We start from the raw sequence: 27,433 nt of genomic DNA on the forward strand, positions 1-27,433 counted from the left end.
CCTCCCCCAAGTTGTGACAACCAAAAGTGTCTCCAGATGTGGCAAAAATGTTTCCTGAGGGGCAATATCTTCTGCAGTTGAGACCTACTGGCTTAACAGAATTGAAATGACCCGAATTTCCAAGAAAGTTCATGGCTCGAGGCCTCAGCTATTTGATTTTGGAATTTTCTTTTTGGGTATAATTTGTTAAACTCTAAAAGAGTCACACTCGGCTTTAAAATTCACAACCCACGCCTAGCTCATCACTGCTGCAGTGTGGTAAACCCGCCACTGCACAACCCATTAGGGTTTCTTAATAAAAGAATTAATTATTCTATCTTCCTACTCCCAATTCCTGTCCTCCTAAGCAGTCAGAGTTCTAGGATTGATAGGCCCAGAGCTTCATCGTTTCTTTTGTGAGCTTAGTCAATCATCAGGATCCCCAAACAGTCAGTGGTGGCCAGTTTTGAGGCTTTCTTCCTTTTCCAGTGTATACCTTGGGCGAAAGAACAAAGCCTCAAGCTGGCTTCAATGGGGAGGACTGAGGGTATCTCTCAAGTCCTCTCTGGCCTCTATGCAAAGCTAATTGCTAAGCCTAGAGCTCCATCTGGCTTCACTTTCAGAGAAGGGGTTTGAAAAACGGGTGTTATGGAGATTGCAAAGGATCAACACAAGAGACCTCAATCCATTATCTTCTCTACACCCTGTGGAATGGGAGACAGTGAAGATCGGACATCTGTCTGCTCATTATAGTCCCACTTTCAGAACTGGTCATAAGGAAGAAGGTATCTGGAAACAACTCCTGGAAGAAGTCGACAAGAAACCACGGATGAACTGAAAACTTTGAAATTATAGGCCATGGACTTGGTACACACTGAACTTCTTTTAGCTTATTTGTCAGCAAAGATGTGCTAGCCGTCAATACCATTGACCACGGAGGCATCCATACATACACCTGAGGGCTAATCAGTCAGGGGCTAGTCTACAAGTTTTTCTATCTTGCAGAGATGGCTCCCGTGCTGAATTATTTTTAAATCAATACTACCACTTTTCCTTGTTCCCAAACTCAGGCATTTGGGGGCTCCTGGCAGAGGTATAAATAGGTATAATTACAAGGACTGAACATATTCCTTTCCCCATGTAAGCATGGAGGTCAGATACTTGACTAAATAGACAGCACCTGTTATAGAACTTAAAAATAAGATGTAGAGGGGTGCCTGGGTGGCTCAGTCAGTTAAGCATCTGACTTCGGCTCAGGTCACAATCCCATGGTTCGTGGGTTCGAGCCCTGTGTCTGGCTCTGTGCTAACAGCTCAGAGCCTGGAGCCTGCTTTGGATTCTGTGTCCCTCTCTCTCTGGCCCTCCCCCTGCTCACGCTCTGTCTCTCTCTCAAAAATAAACAAACACTTCAAAAAACATAAGGTGCAGAAAGTCTTACAGTATCTAATTTTTTAGGGCATTGGGCAGCCGGAATGATGCGGTAGAAAAAAGACAGAATATCTTCCTCTCCCATCAATGCTGCACATGTAGGTGTAATGAGGCAACAGGGGATTTAGGACCCTTAGACTGAGATAAGAAACTGATGTTTGTGTAGCACAGTGTGTGCCAGATTTTTAAGCAGCATTTTAAAAATTAAATCAGATCTTTAAGTCCTTACCCCAGGAGACAAAGCATTACCCATTTCAAAGGCAAGAAAACCAAGGCTCTGAGTCATTATATAATATTGGTCAAATTATACAACTTGTAAATGGAAGAGCTAGTCAAGTGAGCCTGACTTAAGAGGTCCAGTCTCTTTCCACAGGACCACAGGCTAGAGAAATTGCACAGCAGTGCATAGTCAGGGCTTACCCTGTGAGTCTGAAACTAAGACCCAGGCACCCATGCTCCCATCTTTCACAGAAGAGGAGCCAAGCCCTGCTGTAGGGGGGTGAAACCTGCCAGTGGCTCATAGGTTTCATTGCTGGCCCCTGCATTCTCCTTCGCAACTGGAGTGGCACCAGCTTTGAGCCATTACCAACTACCCAAACTGTTTTAGCCCTTAGTTTAGGTAAAGACAAGTCAAAGTAGCAGAAGATTCTTAGGGGGAAGAAAACATCTTGAATACAGGAAGAACTAGTTTAATTTGTCAACTAAGAGAGGTGGCTATTAGAAAACTGGCTCAAAAATGGCCACTCTACTGGTAGTTGAGGAAGAAGAGGAAGTTGGATTCGCCCTTTAGTTTCCGATTTAGTCAAGCAAAAGCTGATCTGGAAACAAATCTCTGTCAGAGTAATTTATTTCTTCCCTTTGGCTGGATGTAGTCAAGTTCTGGGTGTCAGGACCCTTTAATCCCAAACCATGGATGCTGGCATCTTGTGTTGTCCAGCTAAGGGCAGAACACAGAGGGCTTGGGGGACCTAGAACCACACTCTAGTTTCTCTATACTTTTCAACTCCCGGGGGTGATGGTTCTGAGAAAGCAGGTTCTTTACACACATAGCAGGGGGTGGGTTGGGGGAAAGATATTAGTGGAATGGCCTACCATGGAATAAGGGACCCAAGGCTAAGGCCATTCAAATATGCTATTGTTAACCACTTCAACTTTTCACATCTTTGCCCTGCAGTAGGCTCTCCAGCCTGTTGCCAAGAAACGTCACTCATCTCTTGAATTCCTAGTTCACAGAAGCAAGCAATACTCTCAAGATAAGAATCCATTTTAAGAATATTTTATTTATGTTTTGAGATTACATAGTCATTATTGCTGATCTAATACAATCACTTAGACATAAAGATTTCCAAGATCCTCTCAGAAACGGTGATCCTTAGAGGTTTTATTTCCTTTCAGTAAGATGACAATAAGAACTAGATGATTATATATATAATATATATATATTATATATATATAGTTTAGTTTATTCTCTACATATAATTTGCTGGTGTTGCCTATTTTCTTTCCATAATTTCCTTTATTAAAAAAGCTTAATGCAACAATGCATTTTGATTTCTTTTTTTTAAAACCATGACAAAGTTAATTTTGAGAAAACCACAGGAGCAGCAATTTCAGATCTGTTCAGAGAAAAGCCAAGCAGCAAAAAAGCTTTGCAGGAGTATGTGGCCATGGGAAGCCGTGCTCATATGGGAGGGTAGGTTGAGGAGGTAGGAGGGCAGACAGAAGGTAGACCAGATACCTTTTTTCTTTTTTTAACGAGGAAAACAAAAAACAAAAAACAAAAACCCTGAATTTCCATTAAGAAGGCAAATGAGACCTTGAAAACTAGCAGAAATTCATTGCAGAAAAAATGCTAAGTATCTCCACCAGCCAGGGCCATATACAAACAGATAATTCGTCTTCTTTCCTATGCTTCCAGATACCTGAATGCATCTAAGGTGAGAGCTTGAGGGAAGAAGACACATTTTGTTCTCTGATTCCAAGGGTAGAGGGAATAATGACCAAATTCCAACACTAAGGTAGAACCCAAATACTCAGGAGGCCTGGGCCTCCTTCTTCTTAATGGTTGATGACATGGGGTCCCTAGAGAGAAAGGAAAGGGGGTCATCTGAAACTCAGAGGCAAATATCTCACCATGGGCAGCAACACTGGCAATCAAACTTAGAGGCCCAAAGGTGGCTCCTTTTTTATTTGGAATGGGTCTCTTCACTATAACAAGGCAGGGTGTGCTCTGTCAGGATCAGTAACTAAGTAATACTGCTCCCTAGAGAACTCGGCTTTACTGAGAAACAGCAAGTTATGGTTTTTGGCTTATGAACATAACAGGCTAGAGTCCAGATATCTACCTAATGGAATCTGCCCTTGGTAAAAGTTACAAAGACCTGTATCCAGTTAACTAATACAAAAGAGATGCAATTAATACAAAACTCAGAACTGGGTAGGCAAAAGGAAGAACTGAGAGGTCTAGTAGAATTTTCAGCATTTACAATCTTCCTCATGAAAGAATATAGCCATATATGTGGCACTTTTCCGGTATGTGCTAAGACATAAAGCCTCTGAGGAACCAGACTCTCTAGGCTGAGACTGCATACTATTTAATGAAGCAAACAGCCATTTATCCAAAGGCCACCTCTCTACCTCCAAAAGGAAGGTCTCTTCCAGACTAGCTCTGAAAGTATATATGAACGCCAGGGGAAGTTGAACAAAGTGGAGGTAGGTGAGGAGAATCAGGGTGGGAAGGTTATAGTGATCCTGGGTGGTCTGGTGGTGTTTCCTTGAGTTACCTTGGTCTTGAGACTATGAGGCAGACCAGGGTAGGAAAAAAAAGGGGGGGGGGGGAAACAAACCAACAAACATGAGAGTGTTAAAGAAAGTTGTCAGCGGGGGAAAGGGACTCATTTCATTCAAGATTTCTAGGGCCACTCCAGACTTTAACTCTTAGAACAAGTCTGGTCCCAGTGAAACCCTTAAGACCAACATGTCAGTCTCCAAAAGGTATCCAACTCTTACGTGGGACATAAAATTTCAGGCTGCTTGCATTACTAGTTTTTTGTAATGTTGGAGTTACTCAAGAAACTACCTCTGAATTATAGAGTCTTAAGATGGAAGAGGCAAGAACATAAAAATATATCCCAGCAGAGAAGAAAAACCACAGACTAAATCGTAGAGACATCAGATCCCAGTTTCATCAATGGCAATGGCCAAAGAAATGAAATGTCTGATGAAGTTGAAACTAGTCAAACTAGCTTTAATTATTTGGACACAGTTTACAGTGTCAACTCTGTATAGCTTACCCAGTTTAGCTGCAGAGCCCTTCCCAGGAGACAAATAAATACATTCTGCTTCTTTAGAGTGACAAGCTGCGGGCGTGAGTGACCTGTCCCACTTCCAGAGCCCTACACCCCCCAGATCCATTGGAAAGTTCATCTTTCCTTGCTCAGTTTCAAAAGCAGTTTTAGGCAGTAAGAGGAAATTTCAGGAAGCAGAGTTTCTCTCCTTTTCTGAGACAGTGCCAGTCTAGAGGGAACTTCCCGGGAAACTGTCCAGTTAAATGACAAGTAAAACTATGGGCCCCACTGGGGCTAGCCCCCACTTCCTGAGCAGGGGTTAGCTGGGTTAGAAAGATGGCAAGACAAATATCTGACAAACACCAGAGCTGCTGAGGAAATAATGGAGGCACATCCCTCTTGGACCCAGAAAGTGTTAAAATAGACATGACTATTCAAGGAAGAAAGGAGTCCTGGGTAAGGAAGAAGACTCCAAGTTAGCACAGGCATAGCTAAGTTTTTGGTGTAGCTTGCCAAAGCCATAACATGTACTCCTTCCTTCCCAGTCATTCTATCAAGAAGGCAGTGATAGTGATGGTCAAGGCTGGGAACTTAGGCCATGTTGACTCGGTAGCTTCCAAAAGGCCTAACCTAGGGAAGGGCCAAAGCTGAGAAAGGCAGCTGCAGGAAATTTATTCTAAAAAACCCAGGGAACAAGGAGTCTGGAATCCCTGGACTAACTCCTGAACCTGGACAAGAGACATATGACCATTGCTGAGGATTCCAAGTCAACGGGGAATGATGCAAAAAATGCACTGGGAAGGATTACCCCATTTCTTTCCTTCCTCAGCCTGTCCCTTGTGGCTCTCACAGCCTTCCGGGCAGTAACCACACTTTGGGCCAAGGCAACAGGCACAGGATTCTAGGTTTTAATAAATAAATAACCTAACATATAGGGTGAGCACGGCGAGCAGCTGATTGGAGAAGCAGCTTGCTGGGTTCTTTCCTGTATAGGAGTGGAGAAAAGACTTGGAGTTCTATTCCTTAGAACTTCTTCTGGCTTGAATTACAGGAACTTAATACCTAGAGGGAGAAAGAAAGATGAGACTATGATGTTATCAGCTTATGAGGATGCTGGGACATGAAGAGCCCACCTAAAGGTACAGCAGGTAGACAGGGACTTTTCTGGAGTGGATGGTGAGGGTAAATACTTGTGGTGCTTTTTCACATGAGTGAAAATGCCCAGTATTTCTCTATAAAGAGGTAAAAATAATATTAAGATGAAATGGAGAAAGGCAAATTCAGAAAAGGGAACACTATTTAATGTCTGGAGAAAGCCTCAAAGAGTCCTTTGGGGGTGGTACTGAGGGGGGAGTGGGTTTATTTTTCTGAGTTCATGTAAATGTAGTAAAAGTTGTAAAGACCAATTTCAGTGCAGAAAGCTCTTTACTACCCGGGTTTCCCTGTTTTCTGGGGGGCGGGGGGCGGGGGGGGGGGCCAAGGCACCTGTAGTAATTAGGCTTGAAAGGCCCATTCTTGTTGAGTCCCAGATACTTGGCCTGTTCGTCTGTCAGCTCCGTCAGGTGGGCATCAAAGGTGGGCAGGTGTAGGCTCGCCACATACTCATCTGGAACAGACCACAGAAGCCCTGGTATAAACATTCATGCCTCTTGTCTGGCTGTGCTCGCCAGGCTAGGCCTTAAAAAGTTGGGAGACACCTTCTAATTCTCGGAGCCGAAAGAAAAATGCTCAACTTTGGCTCACCGGCCCAGAATTCTAAGGAGTGGTTGCTTGAGCTTCAAGCCCAGTGTTTTTCAAAACTGTAACACTTCCTTCTTACCAGCTGTTTCATCCTTGAATCTTTCCTTCTCCCCAGAAAGGTAAGGGAGACGTGAAAGAAGCAATAGTTCTTAGGGTCTAAAAGAAAGGATGGGATAGCAAGGGAATAAAAGATGGGAAACTCTGTACTTTGGGCGACTCAGAAAAACTAACACCCGAGGAAACTGGAAAGGAATGTCTAAGAATGATACTACACTGTTTGCTTTGCTTTTAGTATCCTTAGTTATGGGCTCTGTCTATATTCCATTGCCTGAATACATATTATTCAGAATTTTATGTAATTTTTCTAACTATTTGTTTGGTCTTCCTAACTTCATTATATATTCAGCCAAAATATAGACTGTTCTATTTCTTTTATATCCTTCCAAAGGATATATTAAAGGGAAAATATGTCAACACCTAACAGTTGCTATGCATCAAGTGCTAAAGCAAAACAAAACCAGAAGCTGATTTATTCCCTGATCTTTGCCTCAGGAGTTTGTAAACACGCTGTATCAGTTCAGGTGCTTGAGGCGGGTTCTTTAAATTTTCAAGAGTTTAATGTTTCCCTTATATGAAACACCCGCATGACTAGTCTTAACAGAAGCTATTCAGTCTTTCCTTTGGCCCTGACAATGAGGCCAGAGTTAGAAGATGTAGTATGAAAAGTCTTCTCAGTCTGAGGAAAGTCTGGAAGGGGCTATGCAGCAGCCTAGAGTTGGAATAAGTCAGATGTCACGAGGTGGAAGATGAGTCCTCTTTCTTAGGGGAAGATTTTTTTCTCCTTTGAGATTCTTGCATATAAGATACTTTAAGAGAAAAAAATCCTTGAAATTCACAGGTAGGCAAATCATAGCAAAATGTAATGACTTCACTAGGACAACTCATGTGGAAAATGTGATAAATCAATCAGTAATGAAACCTAGGAATCCTAGCTCCTACTTTAGAAGGCACAGATATCTTCCCCACCCCCTTTCCATAAGAAATTTAGTGCCCCAAACTTCATTTAGCGTCTCACTCTGAACTACTTGGGAACGGACTGGGATGGAGGAGCGCATGCTTACCCATTTTCTTGGGCAACAGGTAGACATCCTGCTTATAGCGACCCTCAGGAGCATTGTAAAGCTCTATCAAGGCAAGAGCCTAGAAAAGCAGAGAGATGGATGCTGATGTGCCATATCAAGTGAAACCCTGATGGTCTGATGACCCGTTCCAGCCCACTGCTTTCCGCTCTGATGGCCCTACCTGAGTAGTGGCGGTGATTGAGAGCACAAATGTAGGCACTGTGGAGCAGCTTAGGTTCAGCAGACGGCCCTGGAGAGAAGGGTTAAGACACAGATGAGTTAGGACAAAGTCTCTAGCCTTTGAGGAGCGAAGGACGCACACAACTGCAATTTTCCAAATACTTCCAACTAACATTGCTGGACAAAAAGTAGGTGTTCGATAAATAGAAATGAATTGGTCGACATTTAAGTGGAATTAAAAACTTCTGGAAAATTTGATGAAGGTAATGGATAAAAGATCTCTGGGATTATGTAAAAAGGAATAGAGACGGTCACGTGATACTGAGGCTTATGCCAAGGAAGGGTATGCTTCTCTTGAATTTCATACTTTCTGCAACAGAATATCCTCCTTCAGAGGCATTGGCATTCTTTTGAAAGACTGTTGTAAGCAAGGATGTAGTCAAGTCCAGGGGCAACCTCTCCAGGTTGTGAGGGGAGGTATCTTTGGACTTAGTAAGCTGTGATGATTTCTGTGCTTCTTCTGCAGTTTGGTTCTCCTGAATGCAAGGGTATTCTTGTATTTCTAGTGGATGATTCAGAGAATACAAGGGCTGGAGGCTACTGGAGATTGCTATTCTTTCCTATTTTGTTCCCTAGGAAGCTTGACCACCTTTTTTTTTTTTCTGAAACATAGTAGCCAAAAACCATGGTGCTTGCTTTTGTCACCAAAATCACTAGATGGGACCTCCCAGGGCAACTAGAAATAAGTCACCAGACAGCTGGCTGATATAAAAGCAATTAATGAATATTTAACAACCTGCTCATCCCTTCCCTGTACAAGCTCCTTTCTCGTGAAGGAGTAATCCAGTCCCTTTACAGATGCCCTAAAGTATGTGAGAAGGTGAGATAAGGTGGAAAAAGGTAAAGAGAACAGTAAGGGTACTCCAGCATAAATTTAAGGGTCCCTCCGTGAAGATGGTGTATCTTTTACATCTTCATATTAAAAGTTTCCTTAATTTTAAAAAAAGGAAGGAAAACTGACAGAAAATCAAACCTCAAGAAACGTATTATTATCGTTCTTGTTATTTTGGTATCTTTCTTCTGAAGAAGAGAAACTGTCAAGGTAAGAACAGCGGGCATCGATATTGCCGTCAGGAATCTAAGACTAGGGAAGAGGAGCTTTCAAGAAAGGAAAAGTAGCCAAAATTGACACGGAAGGCTAAGTGGGATGAAAGTGAAGAGTAAGTCTGAGCCAGAAGAAGTCAGGACAGGGAAATATTAATCATACGACCAATAGACAGCTGGGTGCCTACTACACATCTGGTTCAACTCAGAGGAATGTCACTCAAAAACATGATCTATCAGCAAAGACTGTCCTAGAGCTTGCCTACAATAGTCTTAGGTACAGTCAGGAATATCTGCTTTGTGCTTACTGATTAAGCCATCCCGCAAATGACATTATCTCTTTGTAGGCATCGCTCAAAGTGGCATTGACTCTATCTGCTAATTCTTCCACAGTAAGAGTCATTATCTGACGCTACCTGTAGATTGACACAGAGAGACAGGATAATTGCGGAAAAGTAAGGAACCAAAATAGTTTCTTAATTGCTGAATGAAAAGACCTTTCACAATCAGATGTAAAATCCACTGGTAAAGTAGTTAAGCTTGTGCTCAAAAAATGAGAGAACATGTGGAGGAGGGGACGTGGATATTGCAGTCTTTCCTGTCAGGGGTGAATTTCTCTTATCAGTCTTAGGTCTTACCTCTGCCAGCAATACTATCCTCTTGCCATCAGGCCATATTACATGGTCAACTTGGGATCTCACTCGCTCCCAGGTCAGTTCTGGTGTCCGCAGACTCGCCTGGAACACACACACAGCAAGTACATCATCGGCCACGACTTGTCCCACTTTATGGAAAGATGTTGAAGGGAGCCATTTCAAATAGCAAGTTGAAAGGAGCAACCAACATGCCAGATGGAGAATACCTTTCCCAGGTTGGTTAGGACTGTTCCATTTCAAGGTATTTAATCTTAGGCCCAGCCAGGGAGGGATCACTCAGGATGTCATTCCACAACATACACTGTATGCCTACTCTCTGCTGAGCACAGTAAAAGGTGCTATGGGAAATACAAAAGAAACCAAAGACATGGTTTCTGCCTTCAAAAAGCTCATACTTTAGGTGGGGACACAAAACGATGCATACGTGAGGAGGAAAAAGCCTCTAAAATTACTTATAAAGCAACATGCAAACAAGTGCAAATTGATACAAAGCAAACTGAATACACAAATGCTGAAGAGAAACAGAAAAAAGGAGGGTCGGAGCTAAGTGAGATTTGTTAGAGAAAGCTGGTTGTCCTAAATATAGCATGCTGGGGCCCGAAGTTCTGCCTTCACATCCTCATATCCCAGGTTCCACCTTCTCAATGATGGTGGTTCACCTTAAAGTTACAGAAGCTTTGTGACCTAAGTGCAAATGTGAGGTAGCCTTTAGAGAAATGCTTAATGGTAGAGTAAAGCTCCCAACAGCTCACCCTCCTTCCATTTCTGTATATTGTGTATTCGGAGAACAAGAGAAGAAATGTTAAGTTTATTAATAGCAGCAATCAAATAAATAACAGTCACAGGGTTTAGACTTAAGACAACAACTTCCTTCTTCCAATAGGCCATTCCTAAAATAGAAAGGGAGTCCATATTCTAAAACCACCCTATGGCTCAGCTGGTAAAATTAAGAAGATCTGCCAAACAGTAGTTTTCAGACAAACAGAGAAACACTTCAGTTATACAGTACTCATTTGCTGGGTACATTCTACATTCTAGGCGATGTAGTAAATGACACTATTATAGACAAGACTGTGGGCTCCTCTGCTAGATTGTGAGCTATTTATGGACAGGGACTATATCATCTTTTAATTACCAATCTAGTGGGAAAGACAAACATAATTCTGTTTCAGTATATTCAGGACTGTATTAATGAATGAATGTACCATTTATTAGGTACATGGGAAACAAAAAGTCTTGAAATACCAAGTTTCATAATTTGGTTCAACAGAAAGAGCAATTTGGTAGTAGCTAACAAAATTTTATATGTACCTAATCTCTGACCAATCAGTTTCACCTTTAGGGCTCTATAGAAACACTTGCTCAAGTTCATAAATATAAGTGCCAAGAATGTTCAATCCAGTATTATCTGTATTAGCAAAAAATTTAATTTAACAAAGGAATAGCTAAGTAAGTCTGGATAATTTCATACAATGGAATGTTATGCAAATATTATATAAAAAAGTAGATCTATATGTGTTAACATGAAAACCACTCATTATTGTTAAGTGACAACACAGAGTTGCAGAACAATATACTATAACCTCAATTTTGTAAATGTTTTACTTCTTAAACATATTTATGTTGCTTGAATTTTTAAAACAAGCAACTATTGGGGCACCTGGGTGGCTCAGTCAGCCAAGTGACTCAAGTCCAACTCTTGATTTTGGCTGAGGTCATGATCTTAGAGGCGTGAGATCAAGCCCTGCATCTGGCTCCATGCTGAGTGTGGAGTCTGCTTAAGATTTTCTGTCTCTGTCTCCGTCTCTGTCTCTCTCTGTCCCTCTCCCCCACTTATGCTCTTGCTCTCTCTCTCTCTCTCTAAAATTAAAAAAAAAAGGAAGTATTACTTTACAGTTAGAATTAATTTTTTAAATAAATCAACACTGTAAATAGAGTTAAAAAGAATTTAAGCAAACAGACCACTTTGGGAAGTTAAGGATATACAAAGTAAATCCATTAGCCTTTAGAAATAACAACATAGAGGGCAAGAGACAAAAGATACTCCTTGGTAACACGAGCATTTTTTTGTTGAGATGTTGGAACTTTAAAGTATTTTAGGTTCTTAGTGTCTCACAGTCATAATTTTCCAGAGGACAAGCAATCTTGGATGGGCAGTAAAGAGGTGACACCATGATAAAAGGAGTCTCCTGTCTTAGGATATGGTGGAATCAAGGAAGAGACACTTCTTATGAACATCATAAAATGATCAATGCTTTGTTGAGGCAGTGTGCTGGAGCACTGGAATGGCTATGGTGCAAGAAAAAGACCTGAGGGTCAGTTTAAAACAGGGTTCAAAGAGACACGAAGTTAAATGATCTCTAACACTGCCCGGGCAGCTCCAACAACCTAGTAAGTTTATCTGACAGTGACAGTCCTTGAAAGAAGGATTTCCTATGGCCAGCATAGTTTTATATGAATTTCTCTTAAAGGCATCAAATTGTCTTTTCTGTTGATTTACAGTCATTTAGCAACCTACCAGGAAAAAGGTTCCTTACAGAGACTATGTTCCCAAACAAGGTGTATATCTCACTGTGAATGACCATGCTTGCACAAACTGGTATTATGTGATTTTGGATAGTACACATCAATTTGTTTTTAGGGAAACAACTGTGGTTCTAGTGCTGCAAAAATAGCAAGTCTCAGGTTCTAATTCTTTGGCTGGTGGAAACTTTTAAAGCATGTGTACATAATGGTTTAGCCACTTGAAGTGTGAAGGTTACAGTCATAAAGGCCATCTATGTGATGTATATGGGTAAGGAGGTCTGTTTTCAAGAGAAAAGGAAACACATTAAAGAAAGACATGGCCAAAAGGCAGCTAGGAGCGCAATCCAGTCACAGGTTCCCTAAGTTTTCACAGCATTAATATACAGGAAAAAAAAATGCAGTTTTCTAAATGTCCAACTCTTTTGATGAGCTATTCCTTCCAAGAAACACAGCAGTCAACATCTCTAGGTTAGGTAAAACTATAAATTCCTACAAACAAAACAAAACAAAACAAAACAAAACACTTACATTTTTGATTGCTAAAAATATCTGGGTAAAATTTACTGAATCATTCTCCTTTGCAGTTTCACTGAGATTACTTATACAGATTCTCCTCTTTTTTCCACTCTCTGCACCCAAGCCACTTAGCAAGTCCCACTGGTCCTACGTTCACAATATATTACCTTCATTGCTTACCCATGTCATCTGAGCTCCCACTTTCTCTCATAACTGGAAATACTGAAAGAGCCTCTATTGTCCCTACCACTACTCAAGCTCCAGAAGTGTTTTCTTTAAAAAATTTTTTTTTACATTTATTTATTTTTGAGAGACAGAGAGAGACAGAGCATGGGCAGGGGAGGGGCAGACAGAGAGGGAGACACAGAATCCGAAGCAGGCTCCAGGCTCCGAGCTGTCAGCACAGAGCCCGACGCAGGGCTCGAACCCACGAACCGTGAGATCATGACCTGAGCCGAAGTTGGATGCTTAACCGACTGAACCATCCAGGCGCCCCAGAAGTGTTTTCTTTATACCACAGTCAGAGTATTCTGTTAAAACAAGTCATATTTTTTTCAGTTACCTGGTTAAAACTTTCCAATTGGAATGCTTCCACCCCCACCTTTTTTTTAAGTAACCTTTACGTCTAACATGGGGCTTGAACTCACAACCCCAAGATCAAGACTCACACGCTCTACTGACGGAGCCAGCTAGGTGCCGCTGGAATGGCTTCCAATGGCTTCCACTATACCCAGAATAAAATCTGAGGTCCTTACTGTGGCCTACAAAGGCCTACATAACCCACTGCCCTCCTTCAGCTGCCTCTTATTCTCATCCTTTGCCTATCCTGTTCCTGCCATGATGGCCTTTTTCCTGTTCCCCAAACATAAAGCACGTTTCTAACTCAGCATCTTTTTACTCACCATTCTCTCTGAATAGAATGTTCAGATACCTTGTTCCTTCCATTCATTCAGGTTTTTGTTCAAATGTTATCTCCTCAAAGAGACCTTCCTTGATCACCTTAACTAAAATAGCATCCTCAATGGCCTCACTTTGCTGTTTTTCTTTCATACGAGGCACTAACTGACAAAACTATCTGTTGATTGTCTGTATCCCACGCTAGAATATAAGTACCACGAGAGCAGGAATATTGTTCACTGTTTCTTCAGCCAGTAAATACTCAACACAGAGCAGAGAAATTATTCAATTCATATTATTCAATACAAATTAAATTGTGAATGAACATTGATTTCAATTAGATGAGTTTGCCATTTCCTTAAATTTCATTTTATATGCCCAGGACACTACCATCAAAGGTTGAGTAATTTAACTTTTCCAAAGTCCTTCTGAGCCTGTCCCTTTCTGGACCATTCAGTTTAGTCATATACCTTCTGCTAAGAAAAGCACAAAGAGAATTGAGGCATGGCCCTTGGCTAGTGTCAGTGCCAGATATTAGAGGCTACCTAGCAATACATACAAAACTAGGTCCAGTATCAACACAACAGCCAGGGTGAGCCTTTTTTAAAAGTCAGATTATTACAAATCCTATAATGGCACCCTATTTCTCTCAGAATATAATCAGGAGTTCTTACAATGGCCTGTGAGGCTCTGTAAGATCCGGCCCCTTCTTTCTCACCTCATCTACTTTTCCCTGCCCCATGCTCATTTATCTCAACCACATTGGCCTCATTGTTGATCCTCAAACAGACTAGGCATATTCCTGCCTCAGGGCGTTTGCTCTGGCTGTTCTTAAAATGTTCTTCACCTAAAAGTCCACCTTGCTAATTCCTTCAAGTCTGCTCAAACATCACCTTTTTAATGAGGGTTATACCTTGATCCCACTCTTTAATTTTTTTTTTTCAACGTTTTTTTATTTATTCTTGGGACAGAGAGAGACAGAGCATGAACGGGGTAGGGGCAGAGAGAGAGGGAGACACAGAATCGGAAACAGGCTCCAGGCTCTGAGCCATCAGCCCAGAGCCTGACGCGGGGCTCGAACTCACGGACCGCTAGATCGTGACCTGGCTGAAGTCGGACGCTTAACCGACTGCGCCACCCAGGCGCCCCCCGATCCCACTCTTTAAAATTACAATCTGGCACTCCTGATTCCTCTTACTATACGCCACTTTTTCTTTTTTCCATGTGCTTTTGTCTTCTAACATACTACATGAACTATGTTTATTGTCTTTTTTATCCTTTAAAATGTAATAAGCTCTCTGAGGGCAAGAATCTTTGCCTGTTTTGTTCACTGACTCCAAGCATCTAGAATAGCACCTGGCATATAGCAATCACACAATAAATATTTATGACTGAAGGTAGAGTTTCTTGGCGTTTATCCTGCAAGATTACTTATGTCTGGATTGCCTTTAGAAGAGGGATTACCATCACACTTTGAAGTTAACCTAGAAATCATGAGGAGGTAATACTACATACAATGTACAGGAAAACAAAACAAAATAAAACAAAAACTGGACTAGAATAAAAAAAACTGAATTTTGGGCTCCAATTTAATTTTTGAATCAATGTATATGACAACAATGGACTTAAGTTCTTAGTTTCCCAAATGAAAATCAGGGATTAGAATAATGCCTTGTGAGATTGTCAAGAGGATGAAATAAGATTAAGTAAAAATGTAAAAATTATATGATTGCATTTGGAATTGTTTTTATTTAAGCACTTGAGCGTTTAGGAGAGAAAATTCCTTCCCCCTTCCCTTACTCAGAAGATTTCTTTTTAGAGTTCAGAGCATGACTACTTCCTTTAAGCCTTTTCCCATCTGGGGGCTCTATAAGCAGGTTAATCCAGAAAAGGACAATCATGTGCTAGACAGTTTTAGAAATATTAATATCTTTGACTATTTAGTAAAAGGGAGTATGGCATATAAGTGAAACTTAACAAAAGAAAAAAACCCATTCAATATTTAAATTTCAATATTGAAAAAAGAAATGACTCTTTTGGGGCACCTGGGTGGCTCAGTCGGTTAAGCGTCCGACTACAGCTCAGGTCATAATCTCACGGTTTGTGGGTTTGAGCCCCGCATCGGGCTCCATACTGACAGCTTGGGTCAGTGTCTTCCCTCTCTCTGCCCCTCTCCTGCTCATGCTCTGTCTCTCTCTGTCTCTCAATAATAAATGAACGTTAAAAAAAAAAAAAAAAGAAAAAAAGAAATGACTCTTTATGAGCAAAATATTACGATGATAAAACAGAGTAATGGAGCCATGCCACTCAGAAACCTTAAGGGCAGAAATAGGCTTCAGTATTTCCAGCTATTTTTAATAACAGAAGAATACAGCACAAGTTAAAAAGAGAAATCATTTAAAATAGATATTATCCAACAGGCTCTCAATATATCAACTGATCCTTACCTGGCAATGCTGGAGCTCAATCAGAGCAGCCCTCAGGGGAGATGAAAGCATGCTTTGCTTGAGCCATTTACCCAGAGAGAAATACAGTTGTGCCAGAAAAATGCCATAAAAATTTAAAACCAGAGTGAAAGTCACACTGAGAGATACTTTGGTAAGTCTGAAAAGAAATAAATAACACTTCTATTAACTATTACTTGGGCAACTTGGTAGGACCAAGTGTTATGTTGGATTGGATAATTTGAGGGTGAATATAATCAAATTAGAGAACCAAAATGGCTTACAGTGTAAGTAGGTATCAAGCTGGGGTGGAAGAAAATAATCATTTGAAATGATTGAGATGAAGAAGCTTTATAGTATCCACAAGCATAGGTCACAGGGCTAGTAAGTGAACAGACTGTGGACAGCTCTGCTAGGACAGTCATGTTTAGGATGGCTGGTGACTCTTCCCTTTCTTCTTCCTGTTTACGTTTCTTGGGAAGGAGAGAAAAAAAAAGGCCTCAATAATGAGTTACTTAATCTTACCACATCAATCTCTGTGTTGGAATGTCCCATGTTACAAACGATGCAGCTATTCTTCATACGGTCCAAGTGCTCTCTGGTTACCACATTCTTGTTACCTTAAAAACAGAAGAGAGATCCACACGAAAAGAAATAAAGTTGGACCCCTACCTCACACCATATGTGAAATTTCACCTGACCAAACACAACAGCTAAAACTATAAAACTCTTAGCAGGGAGCGCCTGGGTGGCTCAGTTGATTAAGCGTCTGACTCTTGATTTCATCTCAGGTCATGATCTCACAGTTTGTGAGATTGAGCCCCACATCAGGCTCTGCACCAATAGCACGGAGCTTGCCTGGGATTCTCTATCTCCCTCCCTGCCCTCCCCCTGCTGATACATGCGCGTGAGCTCTCTCCTCTCTCTCTCAAAATAAATACATAAACATTAAAAAAAACTCTTAGCAGAACATAAGAATACATCTTTGTGAACTTGGGTTAGGCAATGGTTTTCCTAGCTATAACCCCTAAAGCAGAGGCAACCAAAGAAAAAATAAACTTGTGCTGCAAACAACCCCACCAAGAAAATGAAAAGACAACCCATATTTTGGGATATTTATTTACAAACAAATAAATGGAACAAAATATTTACAAATCATATAACTGATAAGAGATTTGTATCCAAAATTTATAAAGAACCCTTACAACTCCTTACTTAAAAGACAAATAACCCAATTTAAAAATGAGCAAAGGGAGGTGCCTGGGTGGCTCAGTCAGTTAAGTGTCCAACTGCTGATTTCTGCTCAGGTCATGATCTCACAGTATGTGAGTTCAAGCCCTGCACTGGGCTCTGTGCTGACAGTGTGGAGCTTGCTTGGGATTTCTCTCTCCTCTCTCTGCCCCTCTCTGGCATGCTTTCTCTCTCTCTCTCAAAAAAAATTAAATAAATAAATAAATAAATAAACAAACAAACATAATAAAAAAAAATATTTTTAAATGAGCAAAGGACCGGAGTAGACATTTCTCAAAAGCAGAAGTACAAAAGAAGATGTGCTAATGTGTACATGAAAAGATGTTCAACATTGGGGCACCTGGGTGGCTCAGTCGGTTAAGTGTCCAACTTTGGCTCAGATCGTGATTTCACAGTTTGTGAGTTTGAGCCCCACATTGGGCTCTGTGCTGACAGCTCAGAGCCTGGAGCCTGCTTCTATGTCTCCCTCTCTCTCTGCCCCTCCCTTGCTCATGCTCTGTCTCTCTCTCAAAAATAAATAAAACATTAAAAAAAAAAATGTTCAACATTATTAGTCACTAGGGAAATGCAAATCAAAACCACAATGAGGGGCTCCTAGCTGGTTCAGTCAGTGGAGCGTGTGACTCTTGATCTTGGGGTTGTGAGTTGGGGCGCCATATTGGGAGTAGAGATTACTTGGAAATAAAAATCTTTAAAAACCAAAACCACAGCGAAACACCATTTCACACCCACTAGGATAGCTATAATAAAAACAATAGACAATAATAGCATTGGCAAGGATGTTGAGAAATCGCAACCCCCACACATTCTTGCTGGATTGTAAAATGGTGCTGTCTATTTGAAAAAGCTTGCAATTCCTCAAAATATTAAAAGTAGAGTTATCATACATTCCAGCGATCCCAAGGTATATGTAGGCAGGTATATATATTCATAAGGACGGAAAACATGTTAACAGAAAAACACTATGCACAATGTTCACAATAGCAACATTATTCAAAATAGCTAAAAAGCGAAAACATCCCAAGTGTCCATCAACCAATAAATAAAGTGTGTTATATCCTTAAAATGAAATATAATTCAGCAAGAAAAAGGAAGGAAATATCAACACATATTACCATATGGATGAAACTTTAGAACACTATGCTAAGTGAAAAAAGCCAGTTACAAAAGACCACATACTGTAGGATTCTATGGATATGAAATGTCTAGCATAGCCAGATCTATAGAAACAGGGAAATTAGTGGTTGCTTAGGGCCAGGCAGAGGTAGAGGAAAGAATGAGCACTGACTGCTAACGGTGTGGAGTTTCTTTGTGGGTGATGAAAAGTTTCTGGAATCAGATATTGTACAATTTCACTAAAACCCACTGAACTGTATACTTTAAAACTGTAAGTTGTATGGTATATGAATTATATTTCAATAAAAAAATTAGATTGTTGTGATGGTTGTATGACCCTGTGAATTTGCTAGAAAATACTGAATTATACACTTTAAATGGATGAAATGTATGATATGTGAATCACATCTCAATAAAGCTATTAAAAAAAGACATGAGGGGATTGATATGAAGCAAAAACAGTTTCTTATGGTCCCTCTTCTCTGCCCCCATCTCACCCTGAGGGTACAAATATATTTTCATTCTTAAATATTCTGATTTTCCTCCTCTAAAATATAATTACAAATAAAAACCAGTATTCTAGCAGTTTATGGTCCTATGATAAAGAGAAAGTAAGTATCCCAGTCCAAGGAAACTAGCCATTTCTGCATATTCCTCTCTAAAACTCCAATCTACCTCTTTGGGAATTAATACAACTATCTTTCCTACTTTCTCTAACTGAATTTTGTTTTAGGCCTGCTTTAATTATAGAGACTAGAGAGAAATACACATTAGTTTTGAAGGTAAAATAAAAAAATCAAATGTACAAATTTAAGATCCGGCTGCCCAAATAAAACTTATCTCTAGTCATCCCCTTGGTAGTTGAGGACGGATGGAGATATAGAACAGTTAAAAGGGATGGAGAGAAACTTTCTTCCAGGGATGACCTAGATGACCTATACTTTTGGTCAGAGCTCTAAAGAGGTAGGAAGAATGTGAAAGATTGACTCTACAGATAGACACCTGTATCTGGCTATTATTTCTTTAATTATTATTTTTTAAATGTTTGTTTATTTTGAGAGAGAGCAAGCGAGCAGGGGAGGTGCAGAGAGAGAGGGAGAGAAAGAATCCCAAGCAGGCTCCTTGCTGTCAGTGCAGAGCCCAACAAGAGGCTCGATCTCACGATGTGAGATCAAGACCTGAGCTGAAATCAAGAGTTGGACACTTAACTGACTGAGCCACCTAGATACCCCTGTATCTGGCTTTTGTCTTTTTTATTTTTTAATTTTTTAAAAGGTTTTATTTATTTTTGAGAGAGAGAGAGAGAGAGAGACATATTACAAGTGGGGGAGGGGCAGAGAGAGGTAGACACAGAATCGGAAGCAGGCTCCAGGCTCTGAGCTGTCAGCACAGAGCCCGACACGGGGCTTGAACTGCAAGATCATGACCTGAGCTGAAGTTGGACACTTAACCCCCTCTCCCTGTATCTGGCTTTTAGAGTTTAGTTTTATTCAGAACAGTTTCCAGTCATTTTTCACCTGTTCCATGAAAGCATTCCCAAATGCCAAAATGTATATTGTGTATGTCAAAATCATACCTGTACAGGTAATAACAATATCCACTTGTCGGATGACCTCGTTTAATTTCACCAGCCGAAATCCATCCATACTGTAAAAATAAAACATGATCAATTAACCTAAAAATAGCAGTTGGGGAGCCTTTTGCCACAGAACTTCAAAAGCTGTCACTAAGTTCCTTTGGTACCCACACTGTCACTTCTTGATACAGTCAGATTATTCTTAGCAGTGAAAAATTCAAACCATCTCCTTTTTTCATACAGGACAAAATAAAGTTTCCTTTGTATCACTGCAACTTAATTCTTCCTGAAAATAAGGAGCCAGGGGTTACCGTGACTTTCTCCATCTGAATGTCTAGAAAGTACAATTTAGCCACTGAATCTTTGAAACTACTCTCCCCAAGATCATCAACGATCTCCTGGATGCACACCCCCCCACCCCCAAATCCTTAGACTCTTATATTACTTAATTTTCTTTACTACATTAAACATTATTTACCTATTTTTAAAACAATACTCCTTGGAGTCCATGAAACTGTTCTTTCCTGGTTTTCCTTCTACTTTTCTGAATAGCCCTTTTCAATCTTAATCTTTAAATGTTGATACTCTGTAGAGTTCTGCCCTTGACTCTTTTCTCTATTCTTTCAGTGTTTGTCCATACCCTTCCCTTGGCTGCAAATGATTCCTCTTGGTGGCTGATCTGCACAAATATACCTTTAGGTTAGATCTTTCTGAAGCTTCAGAGCCATGGATCAAATGACCTACTAGATAGCTTCTCCTGGATGTCCCATAAGAATCTCAAATTTATTGGGTTTGAAAAAACTCATTATCTTTTCTGTACTCTCAAAATCTACTGTCTCTTTTTTTATTTTCTATCTTGATCTACAGCATTACTGTTCAGCCAACTGTATGAGCCAAATAAACTAGAATGTCCTAGCCTACTGCTTCTCCCGAATTGTTGTTTTCCCTTAATTCCTTATAATCTCTTGAATTGGTCCCTTCCTCTCCATATATGCTGGTCTTGCTTATGTTCAGGTCTTATTACTTCTCACCTGGATTCCTATAGTAGCTCCTGGCCTGACCTCATCATCTCTAGGTTTATGTCTCATTTATTTTGCAGAGTAATTTTCCTAAATGCAATTTAGATCATGTCACTTCCTTGCTTAAAATACTTCAGTGAGATTGCCTGTTCTCAGGATAACACCTAAAACTTATGCAGATATATGAGTATATTCACATATGATTCCTACCTCAGATATTACCACTCCTGCAATTTCCATCTCTTAAATATGCCCTGTTCTCTCCTTCCTCAGTGACTATGCTCCTTGTGACATGTTCCTTGTGTCTGGAATTTACTTCCAGACTAAGAAATCACTTACTCAACTTTCAAGACTCAGCTTTATTAACATCTCTTTCTACCCTGCCTCTTTGTTATTTAAATTTTTTTTTCAACGTTTATTTATTTGGGACAGAGACAGAGCATGAACGGGGGAGGGGCAGAGAGAGAGGGAGACACAGAATCGGAAACAGGCTCCAGGCTCTGAGCCATCAGCCCAGAGCCTGACGCGGGGCTCGAACTCACTGACCGCGAGATCGTGACCTGGCTGAAGTTGGACGCTTAACCGACTGCGCCACCCAGGCGCCCCTCTTTGTTATTTAGTTAGATATTTCTCTCTTGGCTCCTTCAGAAGCACATGCTGTTTACCCCCATCATAGCACTTATTCCATTCACAGTGGTTATTTGCGTGCCTCTAAAAGCAGGGAACTTGCCTCATTCATATATTCATCTTATTCATCCTAAGCACAGAGCACAGTACCTATTATACAGTAAGTGATCAGTTCATGTCTATAAGATAATTTGAATCAGTGTCTCAATCAATATGAAAACATGTTAATGAACCCTGGCTCAGAGAAAGCCAACAACTCTGTCGGGGAAATTTGTGGTTCATGGCTAGGATGTGTGAGGAGTAGAAAAAGAGGGGAAAATGGGTATAACAAAATCTTTATGCCATGCCTTATTCTATCCTGGGTGTCTTCCTCTGGAGGATTAATGGTAAAGATTGGGTGGGTTATGGAGGCTACAGACAATGGAGCTCTGCAGTAGTTTTCAGGGACAGTAGTATTTTCGTCCTGATGAGGACAGCAAGAGACCATTTTAATAATATCTACTATTTAGCAAGCATTTATTATGTGACAGCAGCTCAACACTCTATGGAATTATATATTTATTATATAATGTATAATCATATGTAATAATTATATAATTGTTTTACTGGACTTTCACAACTCTTTGAGGTAGGTATCATTAGCCACATTTTATGGATGAGACAAGAACAATTTTTTAACCTTAAATTTTGCAATAATTTCAAACTTAAGAATTACAAGAATAGTACAAACTCCTATACTCCCTTCACTCAGAGACAGCAGATTTTATTTGGATTTGTCTGATGTTTCCTCCTGATGAGATTCAGGTTATACATTTAGGGGAAGGATATCACAGAAGTGTTTTTTTCAGAACATAGTAAGTGTTCAACTTATTTCTTTTTTGATCATCCTTTTTTTCAAAGGAAGAAGAGTTGGGGTGCCTGTCTGGCTCAGTTGGTGGAGCATACAACTCTTGCTCTGGGGTCATGAGTTCAAGTCCCATGCTGGGCGTAGAGTTTACTTGGAAAAAAAAAAAAAAGGAGACGGAGGCGCCTGGGTGGCTCAGTAGATTAAGCGTCCAACATCAGCTCAGGTCATGATCTCGTGGTTCATGGCTTCAAGCCCCACGTCGGGCTCTGTGCTGACAATCCAGGGCATGGAGCTCAGATTCTGGGTCTCCCTCTCTCTCTGCCCCTCCCCACCATTCTTGTTCTCTCTCTCTCTCTCTCTCAAAAGTAAAATAAATATTTTAAAAAAGGGAGAAGAATTATACCTGGGTAAAGGAAGGAACTACTTGTTCTCTGGCTCAAGGCATCCCCTTATTATTTCCACAGGAATTCTAAATTTTAGCTTCTCTTATAGTCTCTGCTGTCTCAGAGCAGAGCTCCTTGATCTTTGAAAGAGAGGAGCTCACATTTAACTGCAGCATCTCTCAGGATCTGGGCCCCTCTAAGATAAAATGTGGCATTAACCAGGCCATTCTTTGGTGACAGTTACAAGATCCCACATTAGATGGTGGCACAGAGAAAAAAGCAAGTTTCCTTTTGCATGCTTACCAGGCTTGAAGAGCACAGATGGGGTCAATCTCAGTTACATACACAATAGAGCCCATGGCTTTTAGAGCAGCACAGCACCCCTTCCCCACCTGAAGAGGGGAGAAAGGACACATAATAAGGAAAGTCAGTGAGAAAACAACATCTTGAAGCTTCTGGTAAACTGTACCTCATTTTCCACCCCCAGAAGGAATTTCACTGAATAGATTCATGTTTGGGGAAAAAATAAGAAAAAAACAAACAAATGAATGCAGTTCATAAACAAACTCCTAGCCCCTGTTTAGCACATGCATGTACATAAGAACACCCACACTCACGATTTATAATCAAAACACAAGCTAAGAGAACATCACAAACAGTGCACTGGAATAAATCAGAAAATCAACTTAAGAAAAATGGCAAAAATGCAAAGGGAAAAAGAACGATTGTACTTTGACCAGAGGGCCTCTAAAGTTACATTTTTCCCATCTAGAGTGGTGAGTGAATGGATGTTTCTCACATCCATTAAATGAAAAAGTCTAGTATATTTCACCAAAATAACATTTTATACATCCAATAAGCGAAAGGTTAAGCTTTACCTCTCCATAGCCACAGACAACCACCTGCTTTCCACCAAACATCATGTCTGTTGTCCTTTTAAGTCTGGGGGAAGAAAAACCATTAAATCAGAAGAATCTCTCATTTCTCCTTTGAGATTAGATAGGGCCCCTCTGTTTTCATGTTTGTTTGTTCCATTTTGAAAGAAAGCCTGGCTTCTGTACTATCTAATGATTAAAAAGAAAGGTGGATAAAACAGGTACTCTCTTACTCCATGCTATCTGATCCATCTATATGTGAGGTGTTTTTTTTTTCTTTTTTCCTCTTGTTTTGGGAGTGGTGCAGAAAGGAGGAAACTATAGATTACAAAGTAACTGTTAAACAAAAAGCAATATACATTTATTATATGATTTTTGGAAATAAAAGATAGAAGAAAATAGAAATAACATTTTTTATTTAGGAGACAAAGTTCTAGCTTAATGGAAACCTTATTCTAGCTTATTGAACATAAGAGATAACACTGATAAACGAGTGCTACATTTAGTAGTATCAGAATGGCCATGGGGCACCTGGGTGGCTCAGTCAGTTGAGCATCCAACTCTTGATTTCGGCTCAGGTCAAGATCCCAGGTTGTGAGATTAAGCCCCTCATCAGGTTCCACATTAAGCATGGAGCCTGCTTCAGATTCTCTCTCTGCCCCTCCCCCGCCCATTCATTTTCTCTCTCTCTTTCTCTCTCTCTCTCTCTGTCTGTCTCTCTCAAAATAAATAAATAAACTTAAAAAAAAAAAGAATGGCCAATAGGTCCCTCATTAATTCAACACAGACGGTAATCAGCAACTAGATGGTGAAGAGCTTTGAACACACCAATACCAACTACATGAGAGAGTTTTCTGGGGCTGCTTCTTTCTCAAACATGTTCTACTTCTTTGTCTCTGATTCTCTATGAAGCTAGAATAGTGTCCGTATTGGTTTTAGAGCCTCTTGGAAGAACTTGTAGGAGCAGTTTCTGGTTTCTCTTTAGATTCAGCTGGTCTCCTTTCTCTAGGAATCCCTCACTAGGCAGAAGAAAGTTTTCAACTAAAACCAGACTATTCTGAGATAGTTCCTACAAATATTTGTGACTCTTTCTATTCACTTATCTGTTTTCCTTTCCGGTAGACAACAGTCCATAAATGCCCTAAAGGCAGAGTAGGAATTCTGTCTTTTTAACGATTTGACAACTCCACTCCGTAGGAACTAGTACAACTCCACGAGCCACAGTAAAACTCAATAAATATAAAATATTATTCAGCCATAAAGAAGAATGCAATCTTACCATTTTCAACAATACCAATGGAGCTAAAGAGTATAGTGCTAAGTGAAATAAGTCAGTCAGGAAAAGACAAATACCATATGATTTCACTTATATGTAGAATTTAAGAAACAAAACAAATGAGCAAAGGAAAAGAGAGAAGCCAAAACCAGACTTTACTTTATTTGTTTTTTTAAAGAAACAGACTCTTAACTATAGGGAAGAAGCTGATGGCTACCAGAGGAGAGGTGGGTGGGAAGATAGGTGAAATAGGTGATGGGGATTAAGGACTGCACTTATTACTGAATCACTATATTATACACCTGAAACTAATATAACAGTGTATGTTAATATTATCTAGTTAATTAAATTTAAAAAACATCAATTAGGTATAGAGGCAATTCTTGTTTAGTGAAGAGAGTAAGTCTGGCTGGGCTACTACCATAGTCAAAAGTCATGGTTTAGAAGAAGGGTCCTGGAATGGCTATCACAGCAAAGAAAACCAACAGATCATATTTATGAGCTTCCTTTGCTTTACTCTCAAGCTTTTCTGCCTCTCTTCCCAAAGGAATATCAGGTGCAAAGCTATTCATACAAGCTATTAACACTTCTACGTAGCCAGAACAAGGGACAGTCTATAAACTGATAGATGGATTGATAATTTACTCAAATGTCCAGTCTATGTGATAATACTATTGACTCTATAGAAGTAATAATTACCAAGAAATTGAATTTGCATTGAATATCTCCCCCACCTCTCCCCAAAAAGATCTGAAAGCAAAAAGCTTCCCCTAAGATCGACTGAATCCTAAAACTTAATGTACAGTGTTCTAGAAAGAAGGGCAAGGGAACTAACATTGAACACCAGGTTCATACCTTATCTCCTTTAATCCTCATAATAACTCTATGATGTAGATCTTACTGTCACCATTTTACAGATGAGGGACTAGGCACAGAGAGGTTAAACAACTAGTCCAAGACCTAAATGATAGAGCCAATAATCAAACAAAGCCAGTCCTTCTGGTTCTAATGCCGGTGGTGTTGCAAACTGCCTAGGGTCCCGGACTGGTTAGTAATGTGGCCCATAGGGCCTTTCTTAGCTTTTCCATTAACCTAAACATGATGGAAACCATTTGGCTTGGCAATATTCTAAACCAACTTAATAGTTTTACATAGGGAATTACTGAGTCTTCTGAACAAGGATGAAGGCGTATCTGGACACAAGTGCAGAAACAGAAACTAGGTATTGGAAGAACACAGTACAGCATCTGGAATATATCTAAGTAAATTTTGTCAGATTTGCAGTCCTTATAGATTTGAAAAACTTGAAATGCTTCTGGGATGGACTCTTTGCTCAACACAATTTTTCAGATGGCCAGAGAATTATATGCTAGTTGGGGTTTACATTTTTTTTGAGTTTGTTTATTTTTGAGAGAGAGAAAGACAGACCATGAGCAGGGAAGGGGCAGAGAGAGAGGGAGACACAGAATCCGAAGCAGGCTCCAGGCTCTGAGCTGTCAGCACAGAGCCTCAGGCAGGACTTAACTCACGAGCCACGAGATCATGACCTGAGCTAAAGTCAGACACTTAACCGCCTCAGCCACCCAGGTGCCCCATGCTAGTTGGAGTTTAAAAACTGGTAATGTGACCTAAAATAGGAACACTAGGAACCTTTTCCCAAATCATCAAAGATATCCAGCTGTTTAGGACTTTAGTTACTGTCTTGCAGGACTGATAGGGTCACAAACTTTGCACCAATAAATAGAGGCCAGTTTGACTTTTTAAGTACAATAGATGTGCTTGTAATGGGGATAGCAATGGTAGATCTGGGTTATAAAATATCAAGTATTATATGGTGATAGATCCAGAGGTGCTACATGAATCATTTCCAGAAATAACCAAAACCAAAACACTGAGAACCTCAATTCAACAACTCAAGTTCATTCCAAAGATAATAAAACATTACCCATCTAGAATGGATTCACGGCAACAGTAGAGGTTGTCAAATTTCTGTTTGGTGACAGAGTCATTGACATTCATGGCTGGAACACACAGCTTCCCGGCCTTAGATAGCTGGTACAGCCTGAGGATGAGGGACATCAAGAAGAACACAAAACCGTGAGATAATGCAATCTACTGCCAGTCTCGTAACAAATTACAGAAATATGTTGATTGGGTAGGCATCAGAGCATGAGACACTAGTTTCATTCCATTAGGTGCACATAGAGAAATAAAGACTACCTTTCTAGAGTCTGTACACAGCTTAGAAATAAAGATCTTAGTCACAAGGCATGTGAGGAAAATCTTTGACCCACCTCTAAATTTCAAGTATTAAAATGTAAAATTTTACATTGCTTATTGGGGCACCTGGGTGGCTCACTTGATTAAGCGTCTGACTCTTGATTTTGGCTCAGGTCATGGCTCAGGTCATGATCTTCCGGTTCGTGAGATGGAGCCCGGCTTTGGGTTCTGCACTGAGCCTGCTTGGGATTCCCTCTCTCTGCCCCTCCCCTGCTCACGCTTGTACGCGTGCTGTCTCTCAAAATAAGGAAATAAACATTAAAAAAATATATTGCTTACTTTTACTTCCCCCTTTAAGTTATATA

The 27,433-nt window shown here is 40.3% G+C and overlaps 1 protein-coding gene and 1 long non-coding RNA gene across 2 annotated transcripts in view; both read right to left on the reverse strand.

Annotated features, from left to right (window-relative positions):
- Nucleotides 1-2,667: 2,667 nt before the first annotated feature.
- AHCYL2 (adenosylhomocysteinase like 2) overlaps nt 2,668-27,433 on the reverse strand; it is a 171,925-nt gene continuing 147,159 nt past the window's right edge. Inside the window, 10 exon segments of the mRNA XM_040471999.1 lie at nt 2,668-5,756; nt 6,180-6,300; nt 7,556-7,634; nt 7,737-7,805; nt 9,478-9,576; nt 16,404-16,498; nt 19,822-19,892; nt 23,001-23,089; nt 23,576-23,639; nt 26,794-26,910. Of these exon segments, the coding sequence (XP_040327933.1) occupies nt 5,750-5,756; nt 6,180-6,300; nt 7,556-7,634; nt 7,737-7,805; nt 9,478-9,576; nt 16,404-16,498; nt 19,822-19,892; nt 23,001-23,089; nt 23,576-23,639; nt 26,794-26,910 (811 nt within the window). The 3' untranslated portion in view covers nt 2,668-5,749.
- LOC121028355 (uncharacterized) lies at nt 15,625-16,397 on the reverse strand. Its single transcript, XR_005789193.1, has 2 exons — nt 16,163-16,397; nt 15,625-16,038 (listed from the first exon to the last, which is right to left on the reverse strand). It is a non-coding gene; the product is annotated as an uncharacterized LOC121028355 (long non-coding RNA).

The sequence above is a fragment of the Herpailurus yagouaroundi genome, unplaced genomic scaffold, assembly GCF_014898765.1.
Source record: "Herpailurus yagouaroundi ecotype Mexico unplaced genomic scaffold, PumYag 100, whole genome shotgun sequence".
In the NCBI taxonomy this organism is placed as follows: Eukaryota; Metazoa; Chordata; class Mammalia; order Carnivora; family Felidae; genus Herpailurus; species Herpailurus yagouaroundi.